This window comes from Carya illinoinensis, chromosome 5 (genome assembly GCF_018687715.1).
Source record: "Carya illinoinensis cultivar Pawnee chromosome 5, C.illinoinensisPawnee_v1, whole genome shotgun sequence".
Classification (NCBI taxonomy): domain Eukaryota; kingdom Viridiplantae; phylum Streptophyta; class Magnoliopsida; order Fagales; family Juglandaceae; genus Carya; species Carya illinoinensis.
The window spans coordinates 39975692-39991349 of NC_056756.1; the positions used below are offsets into that span (position 1 = coordinate 39975692).

At 33.5% G+C, this 15658-nt stretch overlaps 1 protein-coding gene across 1 annotated transcript; it reads left to right on the forward strand.

Annotated features, from left to right (window-relative positions):
* The first annotated feature begins 7134 nt into the window (after positions 1-7134).
* On the forward strand, positions 7135-14337 carry LOC122310338 (cytochrome P450 89A2-like). Its single transcript, XM_043124233.1, has 2 exons — positions 7135-8046; positions 14095-14337. Exons 1-2 carry the CDS (start codon positions 7135-7137, stop codon positions 14335-14337), a joined length of 1155 nt encoding a protein of 384 aa, XP_042980167.1.
* The last annotated feature ends 1321 nt before the right edge of the window (positions 14338-15658 follow it).

Here is a 15658-nt window from a genome sequence, read left to right on the forward strand (position 1 = left end):
GAATGTTATGTATAGGAACTCAAGGCAGTGGTGCCATCAGTATTTGTTGTGGGGAACTCAAGCGCTAAGCCGCCGCCCCCACTGTTGGTCGTTACTGGCCAAGACATTGAAGCTAGGGGTGAGAGCAACTTAATGCAAGCAGAGGCAAACGAACCTTTGGAGTTGGTAGCACTCCATTCAGACCGTTCGAATGCCACCGTTCGAATGCCACCACTCGTATGGGAACAAGACTCTCACTAGAGTATAGGAGGCATTCAAACAATTATTAGTTCAACACATGGATGTATTTGTTTGGAGCCATGATATGTCAGGCATTGAAAATGTCGTCATGGAGTACAGTTTATGTGTTGATCCAATGACGAAGAAAGTGCGGTAGAAGAGAATAACCTTCAGCACAGAAAAGTGCACTGTCATTGCTGAAGAGATTGATCGTCTTCTAGTGGCGGGATTCATAAGGGAAACCTAATACCCAAAGTAGCTTTCCAACATAGTTTTAGTAAGGAAAGCGAACAGGAAGTAGAGGGTCCACAGACTTGATTCCCATTGTCGCAGATAAATGTTAGTGTAGATGCCACAACAAGACATTGGGTACTAAACTTAATGGATGCTTATTTGGGATACAGTCAAATTCGCATGAGCAAGTCAGATGAAGAGAAAATGACATTCATTATTGACAAAGGTCTTTATTGTTATCGAATAATGTCATTTGGGTTGAAAACGTCGTGGCAACATATAAAAGGCTAGTCAATCGGATGTTCAAGCAGCAGATTTGGGAAGACTATGTAAATGTATGTTGATGACTTTTTGATAAAAAGCAAAGAACCCGCCAAGCACTTGGCTGACCTACGAGAGTCTTTTGTTGTGCTTCGCTAATACAAGATTAAATTGAATATGACAAAGTGTGCTTTTGGCGTAGATTCAAGGAAGTTCTTAGGCTTCATAGTCTCTAAAATGGGCATTGAAGCAAACCCTAAGAAGATCGACACCATATTGAACATGAAGCTGCCCTAGAGCATCAACGATGACCAACGACTAGCGGGCAGAATAGCAACCTTAAACAGGTTTGTTTCAAGGTCCACGAACCAATGTCTTCCGTTCTTCGGGGTTTTAAGGAAGATCCATCTATGCAATGAAGGATGTGATCTGGCTTTTCAAGAACTGAAGAAATACCTCTCTAGCCCATTATTATTGAGATAGCCTAATCATGGAGATACCTTATACTTATAGTTGGCGGTATCCCTACACACCATTTCTGCAATACTAGTTAAAGAGGAGGGCACCGCCCAAGCACCAGTATACCATGCAAGTCGCTCACCGAGAGGCGCTGAAGCCAGATACCCAAGAATGGAGATGTTAGCATTCGCCTTAGTAACTTCCATTAGAAGGTTACGCCCGTATTTTCAAGCCCATCCTATAAAGGTGTTGACTAAACACCCGCTTGGAAGAATATTGCAAAAACTCGACTCCTCAAGTAGATTGGTTGCATGTCAACGTTTGATATTGAATACACACCCAGGAGTGCAGTTAAGGGACAAGCTTTGGCAGACTTCGTTTTCAAGTTCATCGGATTCCCAGTTGAAGTTCAAGCCACACCACACCAGCAACCTTGGAGAGTTTTTGTTCATAGATCTGTTTGTCAAAAATAAGGGGGAATAGAGATTTACATTATTGAGGAAAACGGCAAAAAGCACTATTATATGGTGACGCTCACATTCAAAACCACCAATAATGAAGCTGAGTACAAACCCCTGATAGCGGGACTCTCAATCGTCAAAGCACTGGACTCATTGGAGATCGAGGCGAAGGTAGATTCCCAAATCATCGTAAACCAAGTCATTGAAGCCTAAGCCATGGAAGAGGAGACATTGAAGCAATGTTTGAACTGAGTATGGGAGATCTGCGACCAACTGACTTACTTTAGCCTAAAACAGGTCCCCAGAGAAGACAACACCATAGCTGATAGGATAGTTAAAGCTGCCTCTGCAAAGGAAAAAGTAAATCTCTCGTGGGAGGTACGTAGAAGGGTAATAGAAATTCCATCAATCGGAATAAAAGTGAATCAACTGGTGCTAGCAGAGTCAGAATTGGCCAAGGCAATCTTTGAATATTTAGACTCAGGAAAGCTCCCTGAAGACAAAGAGGCAGCAAGGAAGACCAAGAGAAGTGTAGCATGATTCGTTAAGGTAAATGAAATCCTTTATATATGTATATAAAGGAATTTGCCATCCCTTTGCTAAGGTGTATCTTGCTAGAAGAGGCGCAGTACATCCTAGCAAAGCTACATGAGGGCGTCTATAGGAACCACTCAGGCGAAAAAGCTTCAGTGAGGAAAGCACTCCGGCGGGCTATTATTGGCCCAACACCCTCAGGACACCAAGCAATTTGCAAAGTAGTGCATCAAGTGCCAAATCTACGCCCCTATCCCTCATTACCCTCACATAAGTTATTTTCTATTATGATCCCTTCCTGATGATTTAGTGGCCATTTACTAATAAGCCCACCAAATGTAAAGAAAGCCCAACAGGCCCAATGATAAGTCTTATGGATATATATATATATATATATATATATATATATATATATATATATATATATTGCAGATAACAAATAATGCATCCAACTAATCAAGGATAAGATCACTCTAATTAATACGAAGAGTCTTCAATATATACTTTAGAGGTTGGCCATCTTTACCACACCCCTACCTCTATAAATAACACCTAAAAGTAATACATTTACATTCATTCATATATTTACATTAAGATTATTTCTCTAACTTAGGCTTCAAAGTTTCACCGGGCACACCGTGCCGACTTCTCATTTCGTTACAGGTATCCATACATTTAGTTGTATGAAATACGTCTTTTAACACTAGGAATGTGTGGAAGTATTGAACTTCGGAAAGGTAGAATTTGAGGATAGGAAGAGGGTAGGATAAGATAATATTCGTTACAAATTAGAAGGATAAGTCTACGATTATCCCATTCGTGGTTCCAAGCTCTATAAAAAATTCCCTGTTCAGTTGCGTAGAAAATGGAAAGGAAGGAAGAAAGCAATTGAAACTGAATATTGATTTCAGGCCTCTATCTGAACGTTGCGTAGAAAAGGAAAGGAAGGAAAAAATTTCCTCAAATGGATGTCAGTGTCGGGCGGAGGTCTGACAGAGGATCTCGGGCGTGCGGTATGTGGCTTGGGTGTTTGGCGTCTGTGGGGTGGATGGTTCAGACCTCCAGATCGTAAGTAGTTGTTGAAAGAAGACTGCTCTGACTTCTACTGCTTATTATTATTTAAAAAAAAAAAAATCAAGTTATTTTGGTTTTTCCTTCTCATTGATTCATCGCATTTCGGAACAGAATAACATGGGAAACACGTTGGAAAACAAGAAGGAAGAAAAAGGACGAGATAAGTGCTAATAATTATGAAGTGGGTTGGTGACACGGCCATCTCCCCTCCGACGACAACTTTAGCCACACCTACCTCTGCTTCTCGTTTCATGGATCCGTTCCATGATATTCTGTACTAAGTGCGCGGTAAAATGTATAATTTATAATTTTAAGTATTATAATTTATAACTTAAATAATAAGTTTTATATTTCAAAACCTGTTTATTGTTTGATAAATATGTATTTAAAATATTTTTAAAGTTAATTATATTAATTTTTTTTAAATATACAATTATCTATCCGAACTTATTGATAAAAGTTTTAATTTGATGCTTTTTAAAAAAGTAGACTTTTAATTTTTTAAAATGATTAAAATACTTTTTATTAATTTATCAAATATATTATTATTTTTTAAATAATTTTTAAACAATTAAAAGTAATTTTTAAACTTTTAAACTCAACCCTAAACAGACTCAAACAAATATGACTTATTGTGGAGACTAGTTTTGCCAAAAATGTATAAAAAAAACTCCACAAAACACTTTTTTATGCCAAAAAAGATCAGCCTTATGATTACAGATGGTAAAACGCCAATTTAACTATATCATTAGGCTAATTTATCGCAAAATGAACTTATTCCAACAATTATATTTGCCGCAATAAGAACAAAAATCGGCCGAAATAACAAATAAGTGATTCTAATCATCTATTTCTTTCTTCTTAAAAATATATTTTATTATAATATAAAAATATATAAATATTAAGAAAAAAATTAGAGAATTCTCAATTCTTCATCAATGATTTATTAACTAATCTCATCTCTAATTTCTTCATCAGTGATTAAAATTTTTTTTGAAATTTTCCGGTACAAAGAACCATGTAGAGAGGTTGAATTCTACAAACCACGAAGCCGTCGTATCGAGGCGGGCTTCTGAAGTTGATTTTATGAACACAAAATTACAAACGTGGGTCAACGTCTGTTTCCATTAGTGAGAATTTTTCTATATAAATTTAAATAAAAATAATACTATGTATACGATTAAAAGAATTTACGATTAAAAAATTAATTAATTTTTTATATAGATCTTAAATTAATTTATTTTTTAAAAAAATTTATATATCGCTTATATAATTAAAAATATATGTCGCTTACGATTAAAAATATAATTTCTATTTTAAGGCAAGGGAATTAAAAGTTTTGAGCATGACACCACGTAATTCGGTCCATTCAACACGCCTGTCTCCCTCAGTGAATAGGTCACCATAATTTGGTCCATTTTGCAAGGCATTCATATGGCCCCATGCATACACTTCAACCACTTGGCATTCCTTTCTCTCACTTCTGCTGCTGTCCGGACAGGCGTTTCATCAAAAGAGATTTTTCTTTTTCTTTCCAGTACATAAATCGGTGAATTAATATATATTTTTATAATAATTTTTTTAATTTATTTTAAAAAAATCAAATTTATAATAACTACTTATATAACCACCAAGACGATCGATTTGCATAACAAATTAGTAAATTTTTATAATTTGTATTGGTGAGGTGCATGGCCGGTCCACTTAGGATTAAGTTGAGTTGAAATAAAGAGTAAAAGATTGAATAAAATATTATTTTTTAATAATATTATTATTTTAATATTTGAAAAAATTAAATTATTTATTATATTTTATATTAAAAATTTAAAAAATTATAATAATTAGATGAGATGAAATGAACTGAAAAAAGTTGAGAAACTAATCACAACCTTAATTAATTATGAAAATGGTGAAATCCAAATTTGGAAGTAACAATTAAGCATCATTTTCAAATACTATTTATTGCAGAATTGGTTACCAATATTTCACATTATCTTTTCGCTCCAAGTCAGAAAAGTTTAACATTCCAAGGAAGAAAATGTAGAGCAGCTTTGAAAAGTGTTGAATAATTTAAGAGTAATGATAGAGACATTTTTAAGTCTAGTTTATTTTTATAAAATTTTTTATTTTATTTTATTTCATTTAATTATTATAATTTTTTAAAATTTTTATATAAAATAAAATAAATAATTTAACTTTTTTCTAATTTTAATATAAAAATAATATTAAAATAATATATTTTAATAATATTTTATTCAACTTTCAATTTTAATATCAACTCATCTCATCTATAAAAACAAATGAGGTCTAAAAATGTGTAAGTGTTGTGTAATCTTATTAAAAAATAATAATATTAACTATTAAAAATTTAAATTTTTTTTCATATAAAATTTGTATTTATTAATTTTTTTTATTAAAAGAATCGCACACGCTTAGTTCTACGACACTGAAATATTATTTCTCATCATTTAGATATGGTTTGGGGAGTGAGATGAAAATTTTAAATTTTAAGATGAAATATTAAAATAATTATTTTGATATTTAAAAAAGTTAAGAAAAAGTTGAATTATTTATTATATTTTATATAAAGATTTAAAAAAATTATAATGATAAAATGAAAATTTTAAATTTGAAATGAAAATATTAGATAGACAAACCAAACCCGATGCCTCTATAGCTCAATTCCAGTGCTTATTACAAATATTATGAAGAGAACATAGAAAGAGATACCACCAAACACACACACAGAGGCGGTGAGAGGGAGACTCAAGGAGGATTCTGGACTCAACTTCAACCTGGACTGTCTCACACACTTATAGGACAGCTAATGGTGCAGCACATCAACTTGCAAAGGCTGGATTGGAGTGCTCAGAAGACGTCTATAACATTGAAGAAGTTCCTAGTTGTATTGAGACCATTGTGTCTAGAGAAATGTTGTAGAGTTTGTGTGATATATCAAGCAGTGGTGTTTGATTGTACTGATGTAAAATTTTATGAATGAAATTTACATCATTTTAAAAGAAAAAAAAAACACACACAGAGGCGGTGAGAGAGAGGCGAGGCGGCTTTACCCAGAGAGCTAAAAAATCAAAAGAAAATGAAAGAGAGGCGGCGGCTTGCTAATAAAAAAATTGTCAAACATTTGCATGCATGCACTCAACATTTGAAAGGTCAATTTGGATTGGCTGGTGCATGTTTTTTTTTTGTATATATAGAGAATACCTCATGCATGTTCATCAAGCTCACCCACTTCTCCCAAGAACAGGGCTAAGCTCCATCTCTGCACTCTAGACATTGATCAATCATGGAGGTCTGGTTCATCATCCTCATCTCTCTCTGTGCCTGTTTTTCCCTAAAATCACTCTTCAGCTTTTTCTCTTCCTCCAAAACAACCAAGAAGAATGTTTCCCCAGGCAATCTCCCGCCGGGACCCCCAACTCTGCCTTTCATAGGAAATCTTCATTTGCTTCCTAAATCCATGGTTGATTTGAGATCTGTCATCTATGATCTCTCCCACAAGTATGGTCCGATTCTTACCGTCTATCTCGGCTCTGAACCCCTCATCTTTATCACCTCCTACACCCTCGCCCACCAAGCCCTTGTTCGACATGGCGCCGCCTTTGCGAGCCGTCCTGCAGTCGTCCCCGTTAGCGCTGTTCTCAGCAACAAGCGCAAAGATATCGGCGCAACCCCCTTTGGCCCAACCTGGAAAGCCCTCCGTCGTAATCTCATTTCGGAAGTTCTCCACCCGACTTCGTTGAAATCTTACTCTGTTGAACGCAAGCGTGTCTTGGACTCCTTGATCATAGGCTTCCATGAATCTTCCAAGCTCAATCAGCCCGTCCGGCTTCTCGATCATATCCACCATGCTGTGTTTTCCCTGTTTATTCGCATGGCTTTCGGAGAACTCAGCGAGACCCAAATCAAAGAAGTTGAAGAAATACAATATCAACTTCTTGTCGCTTACGAGCAGTTCAGTGTGTTCGGTACCTGGCCCAGACTGGGGAAGTTGCTGCTCAGAAACCGTTGGAAAAAATACCTACAATTCTTGAAGAACCAAGACGATGTGATTTTGCCATTGATCAGAGCCCGGAAGAAGTTGAGACAAGAGAGAGGCAAGGCATTCGAACTGATTTCTTACACAGATTCCTTGCTGGACTTGAAAATCTCCGAAGAGAAAGGTAATCTGGAAGAAGCAGATGTTCTGAGCTTGTGCTCGGAGTTCATCAATGCAGGAGCCGACACAAGTACAACGATGCTGCAGTGGGTTTTGGCATATTTAGTGAAACACCCACGAATTCAATCCAAACTTTTTGCAGAAATCAGCGAGGTGGTGGCAAAAGGAGCGAAAGAAGTTGAGGAAGATGATTTGCACAAGATTCCATATCTGAAAGCAGTGGTCCTCGAGAGTCTGAGAATTCACCCTCCAAACACCTCGTTGATTCCACACACAGTCATGGAAGATGTTGAGCTCTGCGGCTACACAATCCCAAAAGACACGACGGTGAACATCGTGACAGCACTGATCGGGAGAGATCCAAACGTGTGGGAGAATCCCATGGAGTTTAGGCCGGAGAGATTGTTGACTGGTGAAGACATTGGAGAAGAAGTGTCCGATGTAACAGCGTTCAAGATGATGCCCTTTGGCGCTGGGAGAAGGATGTGTCCCGGGAACAGACTAGGATTACTTCTCCTCCAGTATCTTGTTTCAAATCTGGTCTGGAATTTTGAGTTCAAAACAGTGGATGGGGAAGGTGTTGATCTTTCAGAAAAGGAGGAGTTCTTGGTTGTGATGAAGAATCCAGTGCGTGCCTATATATCTCCAAGAATCAAATAGCTAGACAGATCCAACACTGTTACTTTGAAGAATGAAAATAAGGACCTTTTGTTCCTCATATGACATCCAGATGATCCGAAAGTTGAAATTGGTACGAGACACCACTCAATCCTTTGTGTTTAGATGGTCCAGACTCTCATCCTTCCTCCCAATAACAGGAGCAGGGCTAAAAGACTCTGATCTGATGATCCCAATGTAGTGATTTCTTTTTCGTTTTGCTTTTGTTCTATGATTATATATGCTTTTTGTGCTCATTATTGATCTTGTTATACGTGCTGAAATACAGAGAAATAAATAGCCCATGATGTTAAAGGAGAAGCATGTTTTGCGTGTACATTTTAATGAGCAAATTTTACAAAATACATGTCCTCCAAGTACATAAACTAAACTGCATCTTCTGAAATAATTTGGCAACTCAACCATTAACTGATACCTGAGTTGCAATTCCAAGCTGTTTAGGTTCTGTTTAGTTGTTAAAATTTAATTCATCTCAAACTAATTATTAATGAGATTCATTATTTTTTCAAGTTTTTATAAAAAAAAGTTGAATTCATAGTGACATTTTAACCTAAAATATTAAATCATCTCATCTTCAAAAAAAAAAAAAAAAAGTTAAAACTCATCTTAATAAAATTTATAAAATATTATTACTGATAACTCAACTAATCGAATCTTCCCGTCAAATCATGATGTCCAAAGGAGACAATAGGTGTGCAACTTTCAACTTTGCACGATGGTTATGGCCTCTGTTTTGTACTGATCTTTCGTGGAAGCCGCCAAGCATTGAACGATCTGACGGTTGATGGAATTGGCCAATGATCTAATGTAATTAAAAAATAATAAATGCAGTTAAAGCTTAAAACCCTTTGGAAAAAATAAAATCAGCTGTGGCATACTTTTCATATAACGTAAAGCATTTACATAATTATGTCTTTATTTCTCCTTGTAGAATCGAAGAATCTAAGTTCGATGCAATCCAAGAACATCTATGTAAACAAAAGAGTAAAAATGTAGGTAAGAATCTGATGGCATATAACTTAGTTTTTTCAATAAAAAATTTAGATTTAAAATCCCCAACCGTCCTGGTATAAAAATAATAATAAAAATGTGTTATCTCTTTTTCATAAACATGATCATAAAAATGTAGATAATCATTTTTCTTGTAGTGAACCAACCCACCAATTGGAATTTCAACAAGCCTTAAAAGGATTTTAATGTTAGAATTTCATGAAGGAAAATTGCTGACTCTTCAACTGATTCAAGCAGAATAATTCCAATTAAACCCAAACATAGAACATTGTGGTCTTTCTTGAAAGATTGACGTTCGAGAAGGTTTGCAAACCGGTCCAACTCTGCTAATGAGAAAGTCTAAAATGTCATGGTGCAAATTGCCATAACTTTTTGGCCAAATATAGTTGTAAACCGCTAATAAATGGATGACATTTTTGTAAAATAGTATCATTATTTTCTACATAAAGTTATTTTTATATATTTTTTATGCATTCTGATAATGTAATTGGCTGTATTATTATTTTTGTATAGAACTTTTGTTTTGCAAAAGTTTCAACCATTTTAAAGCATGAGTTTTACTATATATAAGTAAAATTACATATTAATCTGCGTATCAATATTAATTTTTTTATATTTAAAATTTAAATTAATATTATTGTTAATAAAATATATTTTTTAATTAATCACGTTAAATTAATATACATATTAATACATAATTATACTTACAATTAAATTTTTCCTCAAAACTGAGCGGAGAAGTCTCTATAGCACGTTACCATCAGATTACGAGTACCACCTATCAATTTGATGAGAAAAAAAAAAAAATCCTCCATAATAATCGTCGGATACATTGCGGTCCCGATTCCTACTTTTATAGTCAAATTGTGTGTATCGGATGAAGATACGCTGTACATGTAGATTTATAAAAATAAATTAATTTTGTACCAAACGTTAAATATATTTTATAATAAAAATAATTTTATAATTTAATATATAAAATCAAATTATATTGATTTTTAAATTTATTTTTATAATTAAAGTATTATTTTATTTTGTAATCCCATTTTAATAAATAAAATATTAAATAATTTCAACGTGAAATTATAGGTTGTTGTCGCATTAATGCATACTTGTATAATGATATCTTGCCGATCAATCCGTACATATTAATGTATTGTGAAATTGAATAATTTTATTCTTTGTTCATATATTACATATTATGTATTAATTTTGTATTTTTTTTATTTGTATGGTACAGATAATGAATAGGAAATTTTAATTAATTTAATAAGAATAAAATAAAAAAAATAAAAATATGTATAGCGTGTCTTAAGATGATGTGTAGTAAAGATCCATAAAATTATGTGCATTGGAGATAAATACCCCCAGCAGTCTCTCGTCTCATCTCATCTTATTTTAATTATTACAGTTTTTTTATATTTTTATATAAAATAAAATAAAAAATTCAATTTTTTTAAATTTTAATATAAAAATAATATATTTTAATAATATTTTATTTAACTTTAAACTTTAACTTTAACTTATTTCATTCCGTCTTATCTCTAAAAATAATAGGAGCTTAGAAGACACAGCCAAATCTTGGTGGATTTTATTTCCTTACGAATGACTAGAATGTAATAAATTTAGTTTAGTTTTAAAGATGAGTTGAGTTTAAAGTTAAAAATTAAATAAAATATTATTAAAATATATTATATTAGAATAAAAAAAATTAAATTATTTATTTTATTTCATATAAAAATTTAATTTTAAAAAATTATAATAATTAAATAAAATAAAATATTTTGTCAAAGCTAGAGATCGCTCAAATCTTATGCGCCGCTGTCCGGTCTGTTGGTGAAGGAATTAAGGTGGCCCTGAGAACATTGCCCTCTCATCAATCATTACATATTTAACTACTAAATTAACAAAACGATTATAATAAAATTATTTATTATTTTAAATTTTATCCACTTCAATAATTAATATACTATATTTTAAATCAATCAACACTCTCTACAGTGTTAAATCAATCAACACTCTCGATAATTTTTTTATTTAATAATTAAATAAGTGATTTTTTTATTGATGTTGTAGATTTAAAAATAAAAAATAAAAACTGTTAGAATATAAAAAACTGAATGAAAAAATATAAAAATTAAAAATATATATATTTTTTAATTCTTCTCAAGACCGGCACTGCTCATAATAATAATAATAATATATTGCCGCCACACCCATTGCCGCATGAATATAAGTCTTGTCGCTTGCGTAATTTATTTTTATTTTCTAATGTGAGATTTAATTTTTAAGATTTAAATTTTAAAATTTATTATTTAAATTAATTTATATTAAATATAGATTTTATTATATGTATTTTATATATTATTTTGTTAATAAAAATTATAAATTTCTCTTTAAAAAAATAAAGAAAAATGCTTATGCAAGCGCAGTGGGTAGGCGCCGCGTACTCGGGTCCTACGTGTCATCCGATTTAATAAAACGGTGCATAATGGTTGACGGGAACCCTTCGGGTGCTAAACACTTCAAGTCCACTTCGCCCATTTCACCCTAACCCTTCGTCCCTTTCGTCTTCTCTAATCTTCTCCATCTACTCCTTCACCCCTTTCGTCTCCCATTCTCCATCAACCCTAACCCTAGCCCCTGCGAACCTGACGAAGACTTTTGAGCTACCTTCCACTGAATCCATAGTGTGCTTTCTCCTTGTTTGTAAAGGTCTCTTTCGCAGATCGATTTGAGCAAGTTTCTGACTTTATATTTTGTTTATCTTTTGGGGGTCTCGATTTTCTCTTTCGCAGGTAAGGGTTGTCCTTCGTCTTCTCAGAATCCATTCGTATGTTTGTCGTCTTTTTTCTCCTTCTTAAGTGTGGGTGCTTGAATCTCTTGGTTGATTTTGCAATTTTTTCTCAGATTTCTCCTCTCGATTTCTGTTTACAGTCTGGGTAATTTTATCTTTTGTTTATCTTTTGCAAGTCTCGGTTTTCTCTTTCTCCTTCGCAAGTGTTGGGTGCTTGAATTTGTGTTTCGATTTACCAAAAGTTTTTTGAGCTGATTTTTCCCCTCGGTTTATCTTTTGTAGTCTGGGTGTCTGGGTGTCTAGTTCGTTATGATTGGTTTTGCATTGTTGTTTTTAGATCTGGTTCTTTTTCAAAATCTTTGAACCCCTAACCTTAACCCTAACCCTAACTCCCGAAACCCTAACCCTAGCTCCTCGAACCTGAACCCGAGAAACCCAATTTTGGAGTTGGGGTTTGGACATCGGGCAATTGTCCAGAGAACTCACTCAAGGTTGGTAACCCCCCTAGCGAATATGTGTTGAAATATATTATTTTTTTGCAGTATTTATTTATTTTTATTTCTGTTTCAAAATCTAATTCGTCCGTTGTTTCGTCTGCAGATTTTGTAATTACGAAGAATCGAGGATGAATGCAGTTCAAAGTGACCAACCGAAGTTGAGTTTTATTTTATATTATATTTGATTTGTTAATTCCTAGGTCAATTTCGAGTATGGTTGGATTGTTCTGTTTAAACTCAAGTATGTAGATTTTAATATGTTGGTATGTGAGCCAAGTGAGATTAGTTTCATGATACTTTAATTTGTATAATCAATTGGATTGTTCTGTTTAAACTATCTATATGTTTAAATGTGAGCCAAATGATTTTATTACTCCAACATCTGAACTTTGTATAATGAATTGGATTGTTCTGTTTAAACTCAAGTATGTAGATTTCAATATGTTGGTATGTGAGCCAAGTGAGATTAGTTTCATGATACTTTCATTTGTATAATCAATTGGAGTGTTCTTTTAAACTATCTATATGTTTAAATGTGAGCCAAGTGATTTTATTACTCCAATAGGAGCATTTGTATAATGAATTGGATTGTTTTGTTTAAACTCAAGTATGTAGATTTTAATATGTTGTTATGTGAGCCAAGTGAGATTAGTTTCATGATACTTTCATTTGTATAATCAATTGGAGTGTTTTGTTTAAACTACTATATGTTTAAATGTGAGCCAAGTGAGATTAGTTTCATGATACTTTCATTTGTATAATCAATTGGAGTGCTCTGTTTAAACTATCTATATGTTTAAATGTGAGCCAAGTGATTTTATTACTCCAACATCTAAACTTTGTATAATGAATTGGATTGTTCTGTTTAAACTCGAGTATGTAGATTTCAATATGTTTGTATGTGAGCCAAGTGAGATTAGTTTCATGATACTTTCACTTGTATAATCAATTGGAGTGCTCTATTTAAACTATCTATATGTTTAAATGTGAGCCAAGTGATTTTATTACTCCAACATCTGAACTTTGTATAATGAATTGGATTTTTTTGTTTAAACTCGAGTATGTAGATTTTAATATGTTTGTATGTGAGCCAAGTGAGATTAGTTTCATGATACTTTTATTTGTATGATCAATTGGAGTATTATGTTTAAACTATCTATATGTTTAAATGTGAGGCAAGTTATAGTATTACTCCAAAATCTGAACTTTGTATAATGGATTGGACTGTTCTGTTTAAACTCAAGTATGTAGATTTCAATATGTTGGTATGTGAGCCAAGTGAGATTATGTGCACTAAATCTGAACTTTGTTTTATGAATCTGAACTGATTTCTGTTTCATGCAAACTGTATTTGTATAATAAATTCTTTAGTTTTGTTTAAACTCAATTTATTATATTTCCATATGATTAAATGTGGGGAAGTGAATTGATTTTTGTTTCATGTTAGAATGTCATCACCCTCAACTTCTTCCTCATCCTTTGGTAAACGTATTTTGAGTCAACCTTTATGCTTCTGTGAGGTTGAAGCGACACTAAGATACTCAAATACTCCTAGAAATTCAGGATGACTCTTCTTTGGTTGTCCAAAGTACAACAATGAGGTAAAACGTTTATTTGCATATGTTTCTAGCTGTACCACGCTTATAATATGTACATCTAACCCAATTTTTCCTGTTTGGATAAAATAAGCAGGGCTTACCATTTTGCAAGTTCTTTAAGTGGGTGGATGGTACTTTGGACATAGAGCAAGAACTTCACCAAATAAAAAATGAACTATTAAGGAAGGATGAAGAGCTAAAAAGGATACTCGACGATATTCAACAGAGGGAGATTAAGTTTCGGAAGAGAGCTGATGCAATTGAGAAATTGTTATCCAATATACTTGAGGAGGTTCAGAAGGAGTTGGTGCTTTTAAAGCAAGAAGCTGAAAATTAGCGTTCATGCACACTACTCCAACTGTATTGGGCTGTTGCCATTGTTGTATTCTGTTACAATTTGCTGTCTAAGTGATTTTAGACTTTTCCGATCTAATTATTGTAAATATGTAGTTTAAGTTACTCTGGCAAGATATGTTTTTTATTGTCTTTGTATTGTCTTTTAATGTGTTCTGATGGTCGATGTAAAGACGAACTGGGAAGCCATGTTTCGGGAAGTGTAGATTGTGCATTTTGTAGTTTTTTGATGGTGGATGTAAATCTGAAGTGGGATTAGTTTCATGTTAGAATTGTTGTATTTTGAGATTGTATATTCTGTTTGTGGTTGTAATCTGAAGTGGGAACGTGGTGTTACAGCTGTTGTATTTTGGGACTGTGTATTCTCACAGAACATGTACCCAGAACTAGAATATGTAACCCCAATTTTTTGATGTGTAAATAAATGTGGTGTTTTGAGTAGACTCATGTTTCAGATTAATATGTTACAACTGAGACTAAGGGCTGAGCCCTTTCTCTTTATTGTCATTATTTGCCCAAGACCTCTTAACTTGGTGTACCAAAATAGAACTGAACCGACCCACCAATTACGTGCCTTTTTCTGGACATGCACGTATCTGGACATGCCTGAATATGCCATGCACACCCTCAACAATGCTATGCACATCTTCACAATTTCATTCATTTAGACTCATTTTATCAACAAATTTCTTCTTTGACAATCAAATGTTATCCATATCATAGAACATGAAGGGACTTAAAGTAGTGTAATCAGAAGCTTCCCTTCAACTTTCTTTCTATCATGCAATCACACAGTGCTAAAGCCATTCACTAGAACTACTCCAGTTTTGTTCTATAGCTACATCCTTTATCTAGGAAGAAGCTCAGCTTACCTACAAGCCTACAAATTTCAATTTTTCCTGCTCCTAGATATGCATGGGTGGTAGAAAATATAATTCCCAGTGTTTGAAAAAATCAAAGCATGTAACTTAATTTATTACAAATTGAAAATGGTCCGTTGTGATCATGATTGCACTCTAATTAGTGTGACTTGAATCCAATATAAAACCTCCTCATTGGAAGCATTTACAAGCCCTGTCAACAATACAAATTAACCAAACATTTACAAACCTCCTTTAAGAAGGGTGATGAAATTTAAAGCTAGAATAGGAGCTGAAAATCATTCTATACCAGATAACTTACTTCATAGGTATCATTACAAGCCCTGCTGAACTTCCGAAATTGGTGGAGACCAATCATAGACGTGCAATACATTCAAAAGAACCTAGAAACTGTCCAATTACATTCAATACACAAGAATCCAT

Excerpts from the sequence above, each read along its gene's own strand:
- LOC122310338 (XM_043124233.1), top strand. The coding sequence starts at position 7,135 with ATGGCTTTCGGAGAACTCAGCGAGACCCAAATCAAAGAAGTTGAAGAA. Across the intron at positions 8,047-14,094 it reads TGGTTGTGATGAAGAATCCA|GGCTTACCATTTTGCAAGTT; the intron begins GTGCGTGCCTAT and ends TAAAATAAGCAG.